The sequence below is a fragment of the Galeopterus variegatus genome, unplaced genomic scaffold (genome assembly GCF_000696425.1).
Source record: "Galeopterus variegatus unplaced genomic scaffold, G_variegatus-3.0.2 Scaffold1113, whole genome shotgun sequence".
NCBI classification, from domain to species: domain Eukaryota; kingdom Metazoa; phylum Chordata; class Mammalia; order Dermoptera; family Cynocephalidae; genus Galeopterus; species Galeopterus variegatus.
In genome coordinates, this window is record NW_007727224.1 from 70,148 (window position 1) to 91,622 (window position 21,475).

The following is a 21,475-nucleotide window of genomic DNA, read 5'->3' on the forward strand; positions in this document are numbered from 1 at the left end:
GGAGCGCCGCCGCACTCCCAAGCGGCGCACTGTAGCAGTGCGCCACTGGGCCGGCCCATGAGGGCTTTAAAAGAAGAGGAGAGTCTGTCTTTCTCTCTCTCTGCTCCTTCTGCTTCCACCATCTTGCAAAGAGAGACCCCTGGGTCACTGTTGCCACCACCAGATGGATTTTGGGCTTCCCAGCCTCAAAAACTGTAAGCAATAAATTTCATTTTTTTTATGAATGACCCAGTTCTGTGTATTTTGTTATAAGCAATGGAAATGCTTATAACCACACCACACATTTGAATTCCTTCTGTAACATCCTTGTCAAGTGGCCAAAGCAACCCATATTAGCTTTATCAAGAGAAACAAATTAATGAAGAGAATAAGAACCAACACTAAACACAACTGCTGTTCTCCTTAACTGAGGTGTCCTCTAGCCAATACTCCAGCCTCTCAACATCCAAGAATTCAGACCTTAGTTTCCCTAGCTTGGTAGAAAGGCATTCCCTGAAAAAGTCTATTTCCTCCAACCTACCTCTTTAATGACTTGCTACCTATTAGTTGCTAGTGGTAAACAAAACAGAAAATGGTCCCATCCTCATGGAACTGACATAAAGGAAAGAGACAATAAACAAACATTCAAACAAATTAAGAATTATAAGTTATCCATACCGGCCAGCCACCAAAAAAAAAAATTATAAGTTATGAGATGTGCTACATCAACATCACAATAAAAAAAGGAGAGAGTGCTATGTAAGAGAATAATAAGGCAAAGCACAATCTAGATGGGGAAGGTCTTTAGGAAAAGCCACTACCTGAAGTGAAAATTTAAATTAAGACTTGAAAGTTGAAGAGTTAAGTAGGCAAAAAGTGGGAGAAGAGCATTTGAGGTATTATGTAATGCTTCTAATTCTCAGTTTCTTTCTTTCTTTCTCTTTTTTTTTTTTTTTTTTGGTGGCTTGCCAGAATAGAGATTGAACTCTGGACCCAGGTGTTATCAGCACCAAGTTTCTTCTTATATAAAATAGCAGTAATAATGGCCATATCTTAGAAAATTGTCATAGCATAAAAAAAGAAAATGCATGTAAAACATTTAACATTCCAAAAATATTAGTTATATATGATTTTATAATCAGAAAAAAGTTATTTGTTAAAAAGTATCCCTAAATATTGCCAAGTACAATAAATTATTGGATAAAAAAATAAATATTTTCTCACTCAAACACCTTAGTTGTCATGAATACCTATCAGATAAGTAAAATGTCTGTTTTCTTTGTGTCCCCAAAAGTCCAGTGCTTAGTTGTATTACTTCTGGGTATGCCAGAAATACATATTTGACTTACTAGCTAATCTGGATAGAAAATAAGTTGATGGGCAAATTAGTTATAGCCAACAGATGACTAGACTATGCAAGAGGCATTACAATTGAAGAAATTATTCCACTTTTGAGGTAAGAGTTCCAGCCAATCACAGAGCTACTAAAATGCATAAGAAAATTTACCTCTATTTCACTTTTACATAAAAGCATAAAATAATTTTCTTCATTTTCCCCTATTCAATAATTCAGCCGATTACAAGTATAAAGTATCTACTGAATGCAAAGTACTGCTGGGAGATTAGGAGTATACACCATCCCTGCCTTTATATATAATAACTAGCAACTAACTGGTTTTACAAAACACTTTTATAGTTACCTCATTTGAACCACGTAACATCTTGAAACATCTTGTCATCCTTTTTTTTTTTTTTTTTTAAATAAATGAGGGGGGACGGCCTGTGGCTCACTCGGTAGAGTGTGGTGCTGATAACACCAAGGCCACGGGTTCGGATCCTATATAGGGATGGCCGGTTCGCTCACTGGCTGAGCGTGGTGCTGACAACACCAAGTCAAGGGTTAAGATCCCCTTACCGGTCATCTTTTAAAAAAAAATAATAATAAATAAATAAATGAGGGAATCAAGCCCAGGGAATTTAAATAACCTGCCTATGATTATTCAACTAGTAAATGTTGGAGTCTGGATTTGCACACAAGCCTTTTGACCTCAAAGCCTGGGTTCCTTCTACTCTAGGAGCTCACACTTGTATAGGGAAGCTAAAGTAAAAACAACTTTAAAGCATGGAAGAATGTGTAATATGAGATGCACAAAAACACTATAAAGGAAAAAAAAAATGGTTTGGCTGGTTAACTCAGTTGGTTAGAACATGGTATTGAGGGCCGGCCCAGTGGCGCACTCAGTAGAGTGCGGCGCTTGGGAGCACAGCGGCGCTCCCCCCGAGGGTTCGGATCCCATATAGAGACCGGTCCGCTCACTGGTTGAACACGGTGTGGGCACGACACCGAGGGTTGCGATCCTGTTACCGGTCGCAATCCCGTTACCGGTCACGAAAAAAGACAAAAAGGAAAAAAAAAAAAAAAAGAACATGGTATTGATAACACCCAGGTCCAGGCTTTGTTCACTACACTGGCCAGCCACCAAAAGAGAAAAAGAAAAAAATACATATATTTGAAGTTAAATGTAGGAAAACATTATGACCAAATAAGTGAATGAGTGGCAGTGGTGGAAGGGAGTGAGGGGAGAGAAGGCACAGGAGCAGCAGAAAAAGAAAGAATAAGAAAAGGTTTTATGGGGAAATAAGTGGACTCTGAGCCAGGTCTTGAAGGGAGGAAGATTTCCATAGAACAGAAGGAAAGTCTTGGGCCGGCCCGGTGGCGCACTGGAGAGTGCGCTGCTTGGGAGTGCAGCGGCACTCCCGCTGAGGGTTCGGATCCCATGTGGAGACCGGTTCCTGCTCACTGGCTGAGTGCGGTGCGAGCACAACACCGAGGGTTGCGATCCCGTTGCCAATCCCTGGTACAGGCGCGACACCAAGGGTTGCGATCCCATTACCGGTCAGTAAAAAAGACAAAAAGGAAAAAAAAGAAAAAAAAAGAAGGCAAGTCTATATTCCAGGCTAAAGAAATAATATGAATAAAGAGGCAGGAAAACACATGTTTTCATGTTCAGTAAACAACAAGAAATCCAATTTGCCTGGACTATAAAGTATTTGTTAAAGAAGAGAACTAGGAGAAAAAAAAGGCAGGATTATGCTAGAGCATAAAGGACTAGAATACCAGGCTAAGAGTTTATATTCAATTCCATTTTTTTAACCCTAGCTATGCATCAAAATAATCTGCAGTTTTATTTATTTTTAAATATAGATGCCTGGGCCTTACCCAAGACTTTAATCAATGAGGAAATCACTGGCAGTTTTTTAGCCAAGGAATGCCAAAATTATTCATTTATTCATCCCATCACAAATATAATAGACAGCTACCGTTTGTTAGGCACTATGCTAGGAACCAATTGATCACAATGTAAGTAAAACAGTCCTTGCCCTCAAGGAATTTATCATCTACATATACAAGTAGTCAGTTAAAACCCATGATAAATACTATAGTATTATGGAAGCATATAGGAGAGGTACCAAACAAATCTTGGGAGATCAAGAAAAGGCCTCCCAGAGAAAGTAAAATCTAAGATGGGCCTGAGAAGTTGGCTGGACCAAGGGGAGATGAACAGCTACACGGTCCAAGCAGAGGGAAGAGCTGGTACAGAGGCCCAAACATGGAAGGGTCATGTCCCATCTGTGGAACTGAAAGAAGCTCAGTACAGTTGTACAGCTGTAGTGCGCAGTTGAGACAGGAGCAGAGAGGCCAGAGAAGTGAGCAGAGAGGCCACAGAGATAAGTGGTAGCAAGATCAGATGTTTTGACTTTACCCTTTGACTTTACTCATTGAGGGCAATGAGGAGCCACAGAAGGGTTTATGCAGACAGAAAGAAAATTTGTATTAAATGCTGTGGTACTGGCATAAAAACAAACATATAGACCAATGGAATAGAATAGACAGCCCAGAAATGAACACTTTTGTATCAACATGGAAAGGACAGTCTCTGCAACAAATGGGAAATGCAAATCAACATCACAATAAGATATCACTTCATACCCATTAGGATGGCTACTATAAAAAAATAAAAAATAACAAGTGTTGGCAAGGATGTGGAAAAATTGAACCTCTTGTGAACTGCTGGCAGGATTGTAAAAAGGTACAACTACTTCAGAAAACAGTATGAAGGTTCCTCAAAAAATTGACTCCTATATGATCCAGCAATCCTACTTCTGGGTATATATCCAAAAGAACTGAAAGAAAGGTCTCAAAGAGATATTTGCACACCCATGTTCATAGCAGCATTATTCACAATAGCTGAAAGATGGAAGCAACCCAAATGTTCAACACCTGAACGGATAAACAAAATGTGGTCCATACATACGATGCGACATTATGCAGCCTTAAAAAAGAAGGGAATCCTGTTACATGCTATAACATGGATGAACCTTGAGGACATTGTGCTAAGTGAAATAAGCCTATAATAAAAAGACAAATACTGTATGAGTCCACTTATATGAGGTATTGAAATCAGTCAAATTTACAGAAATAGAAAGTTGAATGGTGGTACCAGGAGCTGAGGGGAGGGGAAAATAGAGAGGAATTGTTTAATGGTTATAGAGTTTCAGTTTTACAGGATGAAAAAGATCTGGAGATCTGTTACACTACAATGTGAACATACTGAATACTACCTACTGAACTGTACAGTTAAAAATGGCAAAGATAGGGCCGGCCCTGTGGCTCACTCGGGAGAGTGCGGTGCTGATAACACCAAGGCCAAGGGTTCGGATCCCACATAGGGATGGCCGGTTCGCTCACTGGGTGAGCGTGGTGCTGACAGCACCAAGTCAAGGGTTAAGATCCCCTTACCGGTCATCTTTAAAAAAAAAAAAAAAAAAAATGGCAAAGATAACGGCTGGCTGATTAGCTCACCTGATTAGAGCCTGGTGTTCATAACACCAAGGTCAAGATTCGTATCCCTGTACCAGCCAGTGCCAAAAAAAAAAAAAAAAAAAGGCAAAGATAGTTTAAAAAAAAAAAAAGATTTGTATTTTAGAAGGACCACTCTGACTGGCAATCTAGACTATAGATTTAAGATGCAGAACAAGACTGACATGGAGACCAGTCCTGGGGAGAAGGTTGTGGCAAGAGATGATGATGGCAGAGGAATTGGTGTAAGATAAATGGATTCAAGATAGTAAGGAGGTAAAATGGACAGGACACAGTGATTGATAAAATGTAGGAAAAGGGAGAGGTCGGAAATGAAGGAAAAGGAAACTCTCACTTGCAGAAGAGGAAGTACTATACTAATACTTTTATTAAGTTATTAATTCATTTAACAAACATTTACTGAGCAGCTACTTGGTCTAAGAACTACAGAAGGCAGGGCTGGCCCGTAGCTCACTCGGGAGAGTGCGGTGATGATAACACGAAGGCCATGGGTTTGGATCCTATATGGGGATGGCCGGTTAGTTCACTGGCAGAGCATGGTGCTGACAACACCAAGCCAAGGGTTAAGATCCCCTTACTGGTCATCTTAAAAAAAAAAAAAAAAAAAAAAAAGAACTACAGAAGGCTGTAGACAACTGTTCTGCCATCTTCACAGAACGGCTTCTCATTTTTTGAAGTTTGCTTAATAATTATTTGTTGAGTAGGAAACAGACACAAGCAATTGCTATAGGATGAAATGTGCTCAAATGAACACATAAGGAAATAAATGCCTATGATACTCATTTTGCAGAAATGCTCTTCAATAGTATGAATGTGTGAGAGGTATATTGAGAGATCACTGTCCTTCCATAGTCCTACTTGCTACATACTTCAGTAGTAACAGCTCTCAAGAGCCAACACAGATCCAACTTCTGGGAATGAACCACTTATCAAGTTAAGAAAAACATACTTGGCAAATCTATTAGAAACACATCTAGGGCCGGCCTGTGGCTCACTAGGGAGAGTGTGGTGCTGATAACACCAAGACCCCGGTTTCAGATCCCATATAGGGATGGCCGGTTAGCTCACTGGGTGAGCGTGGTGCTGACAACACCAAGTCAAGGGTTAAGATCCTCTTACCGGTCATCTTTTAAAAAAGAAAGAAAAGAAACACATCTAGCTTGAACTCAAAAAGAGTTCTGTGAATTTAACTGTCACACTAGTCACAATCATGAGGAGATTAGAAGAAAGATTAGCTGGAAATCCCCTAAAGAACTTTCCAAATCCTTCTGCTGTCCTATCACTAAAAACGCTGTGAATGATTCATCAAATGGATGGCGAAAAGGACCTTGAAAGAGGCAGAGATCCTTGTGGCTAACAGTTAACTGTTAGAAGTTCAAGTGGTGGGAAGTAGTATTCATTCATTCATCTGTTTATCCATTCACTAAATAAATATTTATTGCATGCCTTTATGTGCCAGTTACTGAAGATTCAGCAGTGAATAGCAAGCCCAAGGAACTTAAAGTCTAGTAAGCACAGGATTACAGTCAGCCAGAACTTGATCTAAATCCTAGCTCTACTACTTAGTTAAGAGAATTTAGATAAATTAATCTCTTTCTCAACCTCAGATTTCTCATCTATAAAATGGGGGAAATATCACCTATTTCATAGGATTGTGTGATAATTAAACAGTCTGGGGGGGGTTAGCAGGCTCTGGCACATAGAAAGAATTTAGAAAAACCACTTAAATGATTTTTCATTATTATTACTCAGGAGGTAATAACAGCAACTGAAAATGCCTCCTTCCTAATCAATGAAATGTTTTCTAATGAAAATGTTGACAAACAGGATCTGAACAAGGAAAGTATCACTAAGAGTACTCTTTCGAACCCTGATGCTCTACGAAGATATCTCCACTAGGATGTCCAATAAACATCTCAAATTTAACCTGTTCAAAACTGACCTCTTGATCATCTTTCATCTTGTACCTCATATAGTCTTCCCCATCTCCATTAACAGCAACGCTATTCTTTAGGTGTTCAGGCCAAAAACTTCAGTTATCCTTGGCTTCTTCCATTCTCTCACATTCCACATCCAATACATCAGGAAAGTCTGGGTTTTATCTACTTTCAAAGTAAATCACCAGCTCCACAGCTATCATTCTGGTCCAAGTTACCATCACCTCTCACTGTCTTTGCACAGTATTTATTGTGCAGACTTTATTGCAATAGTCTCTTAACTGGTCTTCCTGCTTTCAACCATGCCCTTTTTCAGTCATTCACCACACAACAGCCAGGATGATCCTATTAAAATATGCCACATCATATCAGATCTCTACTCAAAAACTTCCAAAGACTTCACAATTCATCTTGAGTAAAAGCTAACGTTCTTAGGATGGTCTATAGGATTCTCTATGATCTGGCCTACGTTTCCTCTCTGACCCCCATCTATTACTATTCTCTTCACTCTCTCCACCGCAGCCGTATCACCCTCCCCAGACTTCTTCAAGCAGACCAGGCACACACACTTCTGCCTCTGCACTTGCTGTTTCCACTGCTCAAAATATTTTTGTAACCACACAGCTAATTCCCTCACCTCCTCAAATTTTTACCTCTTCTGTGAGGCCTTCCCAGCCCACATACTTAAAATTGCAAACCACATAGCACTTAACACCACATATAACACAATTTGTTTTCTTGTTTAGTCTAACTCCTCTGCCCACTCCTTGCTGATTACAATATAAATTCCATGAGGGCAGATATTTTTATTTGTTCATTATTGTATTCCCAATACCTGGAATAGTGCCAGACACATGGTAGAAGCCAAATAAATATTTTTTGAATGAATAAATGAGTCAGAAGCAAGCAAGCAAGTCAGGGAAAAACTGCTTTAAGGACAAAGTAAACTGAATGAACTCTTCTATTACTTGTGGGTTAGATTGCCAAACTCAAATTCCTGCTTCTCAAATGTCATAGGGAGTTACTAAAAATGAAAGCATAAAACATGTATCACAATTTATTTAGAGATTTTTTATTACTAAATGACCAAAGCAAAAAGTTAAATAAAAGCTACCTTTTTCAAAAGTAAAGCAGATGCCAAAAATGTATTTATAGAAACCTTTTAGCTATTTTTGCAAGTAGAAGTTTAAACGAAATAAACAAACCTCTAATTGTGAAAGGATGTGACATTTCACACTATTTTTGATGGCTGCCTCTTTCCACTGGAGCTAATTCGGCTTTCCTAGAGCTGGGTCTACACTAGATAATCAACTATAAACATATCCTAAACAAGTATCATGGGCCCAGCCCCAAAGGGCATTATTATAGGCCCTACCCAGGTGACAGAATTCCATCGCAGCACCTGGTATTTGATATAGCCTGAAGAGTGGGAGAAGAGACGAGGGCATTCCAAGTCCTGGAAGGCATACTTAAAGCCAGGATGTGTTGAAGACAGCAAAAAGACCCACCTAACTAGAGGGAGGGATTCGTACTCTGAAACCAGTTTAGAGAGGGTCTGGAGGGCTAAATAGAAGTTTTTAGACAAAAGCATCATATTATCAATTATGCCTGATAAAGATTATTCGGGTAGTGCTATATATCAAAATAAAGCAAAGAAAGAGTAGAGACAGCAAAACCAGCTAAAAATATTGCAGGAATCCAGGAATAGAATAAAATCATGGCACTTGGATTGGACAGAAAGAAGAAGAATCAACGACATTACAAAGAAGAAAATAATAGATAAGACTGGGGACTGATTAAATTCAAGAGATGAGAAAAAGCCAAAACGAACTCACATTCTTTATTTGGAAGAACAAAGATTCTAACAAGAGAAACCATTTGGCGGGGACAACCAAGCCAACTTATATTTGAAATACTAGCAAAACAACTGAGTGGAAAAAATAGAATGTGAACTATAATGAATAACAACTATTAATATATATGGAGATCTGAAAGCTAACAGCATGGGATAACAGTTGGATATTCAAAAAATAATTTCTAAGGAAGAGCACAAGAAAAAATTTCTCATTATCCCAGCCACTATACATTGAGTTCATTTGCAGTGGAAGAAAGGTGGTCATTGAAAGCTAGAGTCTCATTCCTCTACTCTTGAATCAGAGCTGGCCTTAGTGACTTGCTTAACCAATAAAATGCAGCTTAAGTGACATTCTGAAATTTACAAGGCTAGGTCATAAGAAGTCTTGCAGCTTCCACTTGGATGGCTTGCACAACTTGCCCGTCACCATGTGAAAAGTCTAATTATCCTGAGATCACTATGCTTTGGGAGGCCTAAGTCATATGGAGATGATCTAGAGAATGAGACACCATGTGGAAAAAGAGAAAGGTCAAGGAGAACCACCACACCAGACATGTGAATGAGGAAGCCATTTTGGAAGTGGGTCTTCCAGCTCAGCCAAAACAGGTGATACATATGGATCAAAGAGCCAACAAAGCCCTTCTGAATACCTAACCTACAAAATCAGAAGCAAAATATAACGGCTGTTATAAGACACTAAATTTTGGTGTAGTTTGTTATGCAAAAATAGGTAAGAAGAATAGGTATAATTTTTATTCTAAGCCCAGAGCCTAGCAAGTGCCTAGCCCACAGTAGATTCACTCAAAGTAGTATGCTTCAAGTGAATCTCTCTCTTCTCGTAGTTTCTAATTCATGTTTTTGTCATTTCCTCCCAACCTCACTAGTCCTAAAGGAAATCCTGAATCACAGAGGCAATCATGATTAGCACCTTTGGTATGCCTTCTTAACTACCATGTGGTAGTAACAGTCTCCCCAAAGCTGCCCCCCTCTTCAAAGATAGGATGCCTCTGCTGCCAAAGTTAATCCAAGGCAGGGCACCAGGCAACTCTGTGTACAGCTCAATAAATAAGGCTAGGACAGTACTCTGTACTGGGCCACACAAAAACAAGAAAAGAAGAAGGCATGACTCATGGCAATATCACAGTACACCAAGAAATTGGAATTGAGGTCTGGCTGCTCATTTTTATAAATAATGTATGAGTTTGGTCATTGAATCCACAGAGTTTCCTTTCGTTGTAAGCTGCCTGATTATATAAGCCTTCTTATAAGTCTGACAAAACCAACTCAGAAGCGACACCTATCAACCTACATAAAGAAGAAATTTCCAAAGTAACTACTCTCTAATAAAGAGGTGTATGGTGGGGTAGGAATAGGGAATGAGAGGAGAATGAGGGCTATGTGAATAAAAAACTCTCTGCAGAGGCCTGATCCATTCCATTCCCTCATGAGCTAAGAGCATTTCTTTCAGTACCAAATATCTGCTTGACTGAGGTGGCTTTGTTACAAAGAGACAGAATCACCTCACCAGGTCACAGAATATTCTGCAAATATTAGCTGCAAATACCATTGCCACAGCAGAAAAAAAGAATAGCTTTTCCATGGCAGAAAAGGCAAGAGAGACCCCCAAAACATCCTACTCACCCAGCAATTCATTTGCTGATTCTTTTGACCACAGAGTACTATCACTTGAGACCCCAGCCCCACAACTACATTCCCTATCCATTCCCCAAATCCCCAGTTTTCTAGCTACTGAGAGGTTCTGCTCTAAGAGGTTCCCAAACTGCTTGATTGTGAGCATATCTCTTTTGTGCCTTTTTAACAAGCTTAAAAGGAAAAGTGTTATGAGATGACACATAATCTATCCAGAAGCATCTCTTTCTCTTCTTTCTCTTTCTCTCCACCCTATCCCCCACCCATCTTGAATGTGGAAGAGAACACATATAGCACATACATATAGTAAGTTGGTAGCAGCTATTTTTTGATTATGAATGACAGCCAATTTTAGTATGAGGTTGACAATGTAAAGACAGAGGAAAGAGATGGAAAGAACAGGATCTCTGGATAGCATATATTTAGCTACTGAATTAAACCAACGTTTAACCTGATAAGCTGCTGGAATTATAGTTATATGAGTTCTTTTGTTCTTTAAGGCCATATAATTATTTTCTGTTACTTGCACTCAGACACATTCTAATGTACCCAATAACCAGAAAATATCTTTTCCAAATAACCCAAAATACAGAAAAAGTTAGAATTGAATTTTACAAATACTATACATGATACACATACAAGATCCTGTTCTTGGCACTGTGAGGAATATTAAGTGAATTAAGGACAGCATGTTGTAATGGAAATAGACTTTGAAGTCAGATGAACCTGAATCCAATTCTACGTTGGGGAAGTCATTTAACTTCTCTAAGCCTTAGTTTTCTCATCTATAAAATAGAAGAAATAGTCTACAGTATTCTGAGAATTACTGCTGATATAAAGTATCAAACATAGCACTGGGCTCATAGTGGGTGTTTACTAACTAGTCATTATAGTTTAAAAAATGGGAGGAAGTCTTTACTCTCAAATAGGGTAGAAAAGACAAATAATTATGGTCTGCTGATTGGGCTATTTATACGTATTGGAAGATTGCCAGTGAGGGTTCCAATTCTTTACCCCTTACTGAATCCATGCCCTTTGACGCATAGCTTTGCAGTACACTGCTGATGCGGGCAGGGCATAATTCTTACCCCTGGGCTTAGGCATGTGACTTGGTTTGTCCACTGGGGTGTTAGCCAAGCAAACTTGAACAATAAGCAGAGTCATGAAAAGTACCTGTGTGAATGGGATGGCATACTCTTGCTATTCTGGTATCATCTTAAAAAGGACATGCCCAGGCTAGTCCACTGGTCCCAAAAGGAGGATGACAAACAGCTAGAATAAAGCTGCCCCCAGCTAATCCCAGCCTAGAGCAGACCACCAGCTGACCTGTAGAAGCATGAGTGAGCCGGGCCGGCCCGGCGGCGCACTGCTATAGTGCGCCGCTTGGGAGCGCGGCGGCCCTCCCGCCGAGGGTTCAGATCCTACATACAGACCGGCTGCTCACTGGCTGAGCGAGGTGCAGGCGCAACGGTGTTGTGATCCCGTTGCCGGTCCCGGTCCGGTACGGGTGTGACACTGAGGGTTGCGATCCGTTGCCGGACACGAAAAAAGACAAAAAGGAAGAAAAAAAAAAAAAAGAAGCATGAGTGAGCCTAAGTGAGACCCACAGAAATGCCCAATCTAGCCCAGCTCAGTTCAGCTAACCCTGGAAATGCACGAGAGATACAGTAGTACCCTCCTTATCCACAGTTTTGCTTTCCAAGGTTTCAGTCAACTGTGCTTCAAAAATAGTACACGGAAAATTCTATGAGTACCCTGATAAAATCTCACACTGTCCAGACTCATCCTGTCCATAATATGAATCATCCCTCTGTCCAGCATTCCCATATTGGATACACTATTGCCTGTTAGTCCCTTAGTAGCCCTCTGTGTTATCAGGTAACTGTCACAATATTGCAGCGCTCGTATTCAAGTAACCCTTACTGTACTTAACGACCAAAAGCACAAGAGTAATAATGCTGGCAATTCAGATCTGCCAAAGAGAAGCCATAAAGTGCTTCCTTTAAGTGAAAAGGTGAAAGTTCTCGACTTAATATAGGGAAAGAAAAGAAAAATATGCTAAGGTTGCTAAGATCTACGGTAAGAACTAATCCATCTGTGAAATTATGTAGAAGGAAAAAGAAATTTGTGCTAATTTTGTTGTTATACCTCAAACTGCAAAAGTTACAGCCACAGTGTGTAATAAGTGCTTAGTTAAGATGAAAAAAACATTAAATTTGTGGGTGGAAGACATGAACAGAGATACATGTCCTGACTGATGGCAACCAGTTATTGTATGCTTTTGAGGTTTTGTAGTTGAATATTACATGGCAATAGCTAATTAATACATAGGGTAATATTTTCTGTCTTTAAAAACTGAGGATTTTGGGCCAGCCCAGTGGCGCACTGGAGAGTGCACCGCTTGGGAGCGCGGTGGCGCTCCCACCGAGGGTTCGGATCCCATGTGGAAACCGGTTCCCGCTCACTGGTTGAGCGCGGTGCAGGCGCAACACCGAGGGTTGCGATCCCGTTACTGGTCAGTAAAAAAGATAAAAAGGAAAAAAAAAACAAAAACTGAGGATTTCTACTTCCCTGATACCTGTAACTATGTGAAAGACAAGGATAGATCTTCTGAGTCAAAGACATACTTATTGAACATTCCAGTACAAAACAATAGAGTCCTAATTCAACTCATTAAACTTTAACGGTTCCATGTAATCTTTTACCAAATTGCTTTCGCTTTAACAAATACTAGTTTGCTTAAAAAGTTAGAAGTCTACCCTTACTACAGGTAGTTTAAAAACAAAAACAAAAACCTAAGTGTCTGACTATTCCAAGTTCAATTAATGTCTATAATTACAATGAAGGCTCATGGAAATGGTTCAAGCCCAGAAAAGTACATATCACTACCGTATATGAGAAATATTCTTCCTAATAATGTCAATACTTTATAGGCATAAATGAGAGCTATGTTTGTCTACTATAATTACTGACAAATAAATCTGAAGAGAGAAGAGCTAGTCATTAGCTCAGTTGGTTACAGCATGGTGCTCCTAACACCAAGGTCCAGGGTTTGATCCCTGTACCAGTCAGGCACGAAAAAAATAAAATAAAAATAAAAATGTGAAGAGAAATAAAGAATGGTTCTCACATTTCTCTGGAAGGCGGCCTTTCACCAGTTAAAACTATTTACTGAATGTCATCCAAGTTTTAAGGGCTGTGCTAGATGTTATTAATTTATTTTTATGATCCTTAGTGAAACCAACAGCTGAGCTGCCAAGTTCATTATAAGGCAATTATACCCAAAAGTCCCTAGATGCCTATGCCATCATGGCCTTTGCTGATCTCCTTCTGAAAATAACCAAGAGCATTTGGATATTTGGGCTTCACTGCCATCAGCCTATTAATATCATAATAAAAATTATTAATATCATAAGCTATATCAATATCTCATTAACGATACTGGAAAGATGGGCAATACTCTCTTTCACAAAGCACACACTATATGTACTTCAAAAAGTTCAAGTAAAAATAGAATTAAAAGAATAATATGAATCTTTCCAAGGACTTTTTTGGAAGATCCCTCACACAGCTATAAACAAGCTAAAAAGAAGAAAATATTATTCAAGTAAAACATGGCCAAGATAATGTTGCATTATGATCATTCATTTATGCCATTCCCACTACACCCCACTTTTAAATTTATGAAATGATCATAGATTTTATAGAATGATCTTCTCTGTCAACACAGAAATCCTTCCAATGAACTCACATTCCAGAGAACAATCACGTAAACAGGGAATGCAACAAATACTTTCATGCTTACTAGTGTCAGAGCTCTGTGGATAGAAGGCTTGAGAGAGAGGGAGTTTTGTCTTTGAAGAATACATTTATAGACACACTTATGAGAACAGCAATAGAAAATGTTTCTTGATCTGGAGTGTTGGTTACAGTCGTGTTCACTTGTAAAAATTTAGTGATCTGTACTTTACATATGTTTGCTTTTTCTACTATGTTATACTTCAGCAAAAAGTTTTTCAAAAATTTAATGACACTAACAGCAGTATAGGACTAAGTACCAAATGAAAAATAATTGACCATTCAGCGTTCAGAGGAGGGACTAGTCATTGTTAATAAAAGTTGTAATGGTTAACATGCATTGAGCAATTACTATACACCAGGCACTGTGCTAAATAAGCATTTTATATTTCATCCTCACAACATCCCTGCCAGATCACCATTTTATCAGCAGCATTTGCCACAATTAATTACTCCCTCCTTAAAACTCCTTTCTTTCCATCCCAGGCTCTCCTAATTTTCTTTCTACCTCACTAGCCATTCCTTCTCACTCTACCCTTCCCCCCAGACTTTTAAAATTGAAATACTCTGAACTCAACTCCTAGTCCTCTTCTCTATCTATATAATCTGTGGGGCAGGTACTATCATTATTATTATTCCTATTTCACAGATGAAAACATTGAAGCACAGGGAGATTCAAACCCGGGCAATCAAGACTTCAGAGGCCATGCTCTTAACTTCCTCAGCATTCAGCCTTCTTTTGCCTTCCATAAAAGAGGTAGGACATAGCTATACACATTCCATGTTCTAGTGCTTTCAATAAGTGAGAAATGAGACATAAAGTAAGGCACATAGCACACTCCTTCATAAGATACTAAGGACTAATACCAGGCACCAAGCCAGCAGGAAACCAATACTTTTGCAAATTCTGTTAAACAACTTTCCATCCTAAGTTTCTTCACTTTGTACTTTGGTACTTACTTCTCAAGAACGAATATGAAAATATCCTAGAACATAGATTCTCAAATCTAGATGCTCATGAGAATAATCTGGGGAGCTTTTAAGAATACAGATGGGCACTATGTGGACCTATTAAACCTAGAAGATTCCAGGAATCTGTGTTTCCAAGAAACATGCAAGCAAATTCTGAAGCTGATAACTTGGTACCCAAATTGGCTCAGAGGATGAGCAACAAATACCACATATTTATCTGCCTAGCAGAGGCTGGAAATGAAATGAGAATAGAGATGCAAACCAATTCCAGCAAGTAATAAGGCCAATCAGGAAACAAGAGCAGTGACCGTGGAATTCTAGATCAGGACACAAAACATTTCTGGGTGGTGTGGGAATTTGTTGCCATTTGTTGAGAGTTTGCAGTCAAGTGATGCCATCCCTTGGTTTAGGAAGGATTCATTCAGGCAGCAAGAACCAATTTAATACTTCGGCATTCATACTCAGAGTACTCACCAAGTGTTATGAGGTAATATGAGGGTATTAAGAGATATGGCCACTGTCCCCATGCAACAGAAGAAAGCGCTGTCAACAGTGCATTAGCATAAATGTACATACATTTTGCTTACATATGCAAGTAACACTTACTATATGGAACCATAAATGCTGAAACTAAGGCAAAGTCCCCTAACACACTTAATAAGTCTTACCTCTGTAAGTGCATGCAATTGTCCTTGATGTACACACACACCCATGAACCTAAAAAACAAAACAATTTTGTTTTAACTGAGAAGGACATGAACATAAATGCCATATAGAGAAACTGGTTTAGTTATCCATGCGTTAGAAACAATCCAATACCTGTGAAGAACCCTGGGTTCCTGTACAACCCTGTAGCCTCTTAATCTTGATTAAGATGCCAGGCTGATAAATTTCTAAGTTTACCACGAAACATCTGGTTGTAGCAAGACCTAGTGATAAAAAGCAATGGTGGAAGAGAGAGGGTAGTAAGCCTTAAAAATAGCATAGTAAAATGGAAAAAGCACCAAACTGGAAGTAAGGAAACTTGATGCTGGCTTCAACTCTGTCACTACCTGAACTACCTACTCACCAAAATAAAAAGTCATTAACCCTATTCTATATAGGGCTCAGTTTCCCCACCTACAACGTACAAAGGTTGGACTACCCAATCTGAAGGTCTATAATTTACAAACAACAAACTGGAAAAACAAAACAAAACAAAACAAAACAAAAAAAAACATTTGCTGAATGACAAAGGATTAACTTTTTTCTTTTCTTTTCTTTTTTAACATAAAATAGAATTAACTTTATTTCTCTGGAAGAATCAGGTATTGATGGCTGGGACAGCAACTTTGGCAACAGAGGCTGGTGGGAAAACACAGACCAGCAGAAAGGGAAGAGTTGGGGTCAAAGAGGAAGTACTGATGTTCCTCCACAGCAGCTGTCCCCTTGGTCTCCTTCCAACCCTGAGGCCTTGGGCTCTGGTCCCTGAGAACTAACTTCTTTAACATACCAAGAACTCTTCCAAATATATAATAAAAAAACATAACCCAGTAGAAAAATAAGCAAAAGGTAGATACATAGTTTACAGAAAAATAAGCATAAATGGCTAATAAAAATATCAAAATGTGCTCAAACTCACTCCTAATTTTAAAAATGCACATTAAAATAAAGAGATGCCACTTTTTAAATCTTTCAAATAAAGATTAAGATTGATAATGCTCAGTGTTATCCAGGTGAGGAAACAGGAACTTACATATACTGTTGAGTTCTTGACACAACTTTTTCAGAGGGTAATTTATCATATCTAGCAAAAATTTTAATTGCTCCAACAATTCCACTTCTAAGAATTTATCTTACAAATATAATCAATTCAGGTAAGCAGAAATACCTGTAAAAGGATGCTACTGTCTGAATGTTTGTGTCCCCCCCCCCCAAATTCATATGTTGAAACTTAATTTCCAATGTGACAGTATTAAGAGGTGGGGCCTTTGGGAGGTGATTAGGTCATAAGGGCTCCACCTTCATGTATGGGATTAGTGCCCTTATAAAAAAGGCCCAAGGGAGCTTGTTTGCCCCTTACACCAGGTGAGGACAAAGCAATAAGGCACCATCCATGAAGCAGAGAGCCCTCACCAGATACTGAATCTGCTGGTGCCTTGATCTTGGACTTGCCAGCCTCCAGAACTATGAGCAGTAAATTTCTGTTGTTCCTAAATTACCCAGTCTAAGGTATTGTGTTATAACAGACAAAGCAGACTAAGACAAAGGACATCTACTTCAACAGTGTATATGAATCTAAATATACATCAGTTAAAGACTGCTTACACCAGGAGCCCCCTAGGCTCCCCTGCTGGAATGAGAGGGGTGCCACAGGTCTTGGCCATACCCCACCCTCCTTCCTTCTTCCTCCTCCCACCCTATCTCCCTCCTCCTTCTCCTCTCCCCCTCCTCCACTGCTCTGCAACATCTTAGAATGTAAAAAAATTAATAATAACTAATTAATTAATTTTTAAAAATAAAAAGACTTTAAATATTTATGTCACATTCATAGATTGGAATGCTATATAGCCATCGCAATGAATGAAGTAGATATTTATGCACTGATATGGGAGGATATCCAAAATAGTGTTAAATAAAAACAACAAGCTATAAAACAATATAGCAAGATTCCATGAGCAAAAAACATGCTTATATATTAATAGAAACTGTCTAAAGCATTAATAAATAGTGGTATTGTAAAGAGGGAGTAAATGGTGATTTTGACTTTTTTGTTTACACACTTCTATTATATTTGAAGTTTTTTTTCAACCAATAGGTTATATTCATATATAAATAAAAACATAAATTTATTATGACTGATAATGATCATAAAGTGGGACAAGATAAATATCATAAAGTCAGTAATGACAGTGGTTTGGATTGCCAAAAGAGAAGTCTCAACAATACCTAAGTCCCAAGTAAGTTCTAATTTAGAAGGGCAAGGAAAAGGGAAGAGGGACTATAAGCAAGAGTGTAAGGCAGAACAGTGACTCATTCTCTTGCCTGACATATGACAGTATATAAACCCTTGCTGGGTAGATTTAAAACACAACTCTGATCACTCAAAAATTTTTGAGTGCCTGCTATGTGCCAGGCACTGGTGATGATGATGATGATGATGATGATGATAAATAACTCTTAATAAGCATTTACTATGCAGACATTGTTCTAAGCACTTTATACCATATTAAGTCGTTTAAAATTTCCATAATAACCCAATTAAGTAGTACTTTTATTTATCCTAATCATACCAGTAAAGAAACTGAGGCACAAAGAGATTAAGTAAGTTGCCCCAAGTCATACAGATAAGTGGCAGAGCTGAAAGTCAAACCTAGACAGTCTCTATAGGGGCAGATTGTTGTTGTTGTTGTTGTTGTTTTTTAAATCTAGACAGTGGGTTGCAGATCTGTGCTCTTAATCACAGTGTTATATTACCTCTCCAGATAGTTATAAAAAGGATATAAAGATGAACAAGATACAATCTCTCCCCTTAAGAAGCTGCTGGCTACTCAAAAAGGTTTTGTGGCAGCTGACAGCTACTGATTAAAGTCCAAATTCCTTAGCATGTTATTCAAAGGTCTGAATGATCTGACCCAAACCTCTCTTGCCTTACTCCTATTACATCCACCTGCATTCTCTATGTTTTAGTTATATGACCTGCCACTCCTAAGTATGTCCCGAATTCTCCCACTTTAGTATTGTTGCTAATATCTGTCTAGAATCCACTCTAAAATCCATTTTTCATGTGGAGTATCCTATAAAGCAAATATATTTCACAGGGCCTAGTTTCTTATACTTTCAGGTTTATTCTAACTTCTTAAATGTACATATAAAATGTTGACCTTGCAAAAAACAGGAAATTTTCCCCAGGCTATAGTCTGTGTTGTAAGATAAAGGATTGTAACACAGCAAGGTTGCTGGTTCAAAGATGGACAAGTTACTGATGGATAAGTAAAGATACTGGGAAGCTTGTAGGGAGAAGGAATGTTTGCTAAGATTAAGCTTTTGATGGTGGATCACTTAAATTGCCTTATAGAATGTCATCTGGCTTGTTTTACAGAATGTTACCAGCCTACATTGCTAAACTATAATCCCACCTATATTTTCTTCCTGTAACTTCCTGGCCTGGAGAATAAATGCGGGAAAAGAACCCCAATTCGTGGTTAATTTCCCAAATGGAAGGAATGCCTCACTCTTGAGGGTTCCAGGAGATTAACCACTTTGGGGATTCGCACTGCTCAGAAGAGATGGGCTTTGAGTAATCCTTTGCAGCTCCATCACCCAGGGGAAGAAGGGTGACAAATCCGTGGAGGGCAAAGCAACATTTTCAAAGCTATATCAATCCTTAAAAACTCATCTCAAGGGCTGGTCAGTTATCTTGGTCAGTTAGAGCATGGTGTTATAACACCAAGGTCAAGGGTTTGGATCCCCGTTCCAGCTGGTAGCCAAAAAAAAAAAAAAAGAAACTCTCATCTCAAGAATATCCCCAAATAGTAACAATAATAATAGCATCAAACATTTATATAGCATTTAGTGTGCCAAGTATCACCACACATTAAGTCCTTTAATTCTCAAAATAGCCCTTTGATGTTGGTTACAATAATCTTTAATTCAGAGATGTAATTTCAAATATTTCTCTGATATTTCCAATCAAAATTAATCTCTTTCCCTATACACTCATATCAATCTCTACGGTAGTACTTATCAGGCCTTGCCTTCTACATCAAGTTTTATCTATGTCTACCTCTTCCACTAAATTAGAAGGTTCTTGAGCATAGAGATCCTGTGTGTGGAAGAGAATAGCAACTTGCTCACCAAATCGTTTCCCTTTTCTTCCTGAAGTAGATTATATTTCCCAGTGTTTGTTACAGTTGGTTAAGACCACAACACTAATTTCTGGCCAGTGGTATATGGGCGGAAGTGATTATGTCATATCTAGGCCTGTCCCATAAAACCTCAGCACTATCCTCCACACTTTCTTCCTTCATCTGCCAGCAGATGCAGAATCTGATCCAGTGGAGGAATCTGAGGCCCTTTCCTAGGTGAAAAAGATCTCCCCTTGCACATCTACCCAACCTGCATTGGACTGGGACATGAATAAGAAACAAGCCTTTAAGTTGTTTACTAGAGTAGTTAGCCCTCCTGGACTAAATACACCATGTAGTTTTGAGTCTATATACTTAAAACATTGCCTTGTTTCATAGTTAGTGCTCAGTAAATATTTACTAAATTTAATTAAGAACTAAAATTGTTATTCCAAGCCAGGACCTTTCCTAGGACCTACTATTGGCCAGAAGTCTCCAAAATGAGGAATGAGCAAGATTATCCATTGGAGTATGAAAAGAAAATTAGTACTTTTACTTATATACTTTTTCCATATATAAAAAAAGAGAAATTGAGTTTTACTAATATCTAATTACAGGTTAATAGTATCACATGCAGATGCAGTCAAAAATGTTTTCCTAATGGGATATTATGGTAGGCAGACTAATGGCCCTGCAGAGATATCCATGTCCTAATCCCCAGACCCTGTGAATATATGTTATTTGGCAAAGAGAACGAATTAAAGTTGCAGATGGAATTAAAGGTTATAGTCAGCTTACTTTAAAATAGACAGATTATCTTGGATTATCAAGGTCGGTCCAATATAATAACAAGGGCTCTCATAGACAAAAGAGGGAGACAGAAGAGTTAGTATCAGAGTGACGAAATATGAGAAAGACTTAACAGTCATTGCTGGATTTGAAGATGGAAGGGGACTACGAGCTAAGGAACGGGAGCAGCTGCTAGCTGATGAAAAAAGTAAGGACATGGATTCTCCCCCAGAGTCTCCAGAACAGAATGCAGGGCCGGCCCCGTGGCGCACTCAGGAGAGTGCAGTGCTGGGAGTGCAGCGACGCTCCCGCCGCGGGTTCGGATCCTATATAGGACTGGGCGGTGCGCTCACTGGCTGAGCGCAGTGCGGGCGACACCAAGCTGAGGGTTGCGATCCCCTTACCGGTCACGAAAAAAAGAAAAAAAAAAAAAAAAAAAAAAAAAAAAAAAAAAAAGAACAGAATGCAGCCCTGCTGACACCTTGATTTTAGTCCAGCAGGACCCACATCAGACTTCTGACCTATGTAACTGTAATACAATAAATTTGTGTTGTTTTAAGCTGCTAGGTTTGTGGTAATTTGTTATAGTAGCCACAGAAAACTAACAATAAGTACATAATCAAAAAAATTATTATGGGTCACTATCCTCTGTTATAATGTTCACAGATCTAAGACAGACTTTGGGCTTTGACTCTTCTTAAAGAAGCATAAGCAAAGTAACATTAACATGCTCCTTGGTGGGCCGGCCCGGTGGCACACTGCTACAGTGCACCGCTTGGGACCGCGG

The 21,475-nt window shown here is 38.9% G+C and overlaps 1 protein-coding gene across 1 annotated transcript in view; it reads right to left on the reverse strand.

The window, feature by feature from the left end:
• TESK2 (testis-specific kinase 2) overlaps window positions 1–21,475 on the reverse strand; it is a 92,076-nt gene that overhangs the window by 25,003 nt on the left and 45,598 nt on the right. Inside the window, 1 exon segment of the mRNA XM_008574866.1 lies at window positions 15,742–15,790. Within this exon segment, the coding sequence (XP_008573088.1) occupies window positions 15,742–15,790 (49 nt within the window).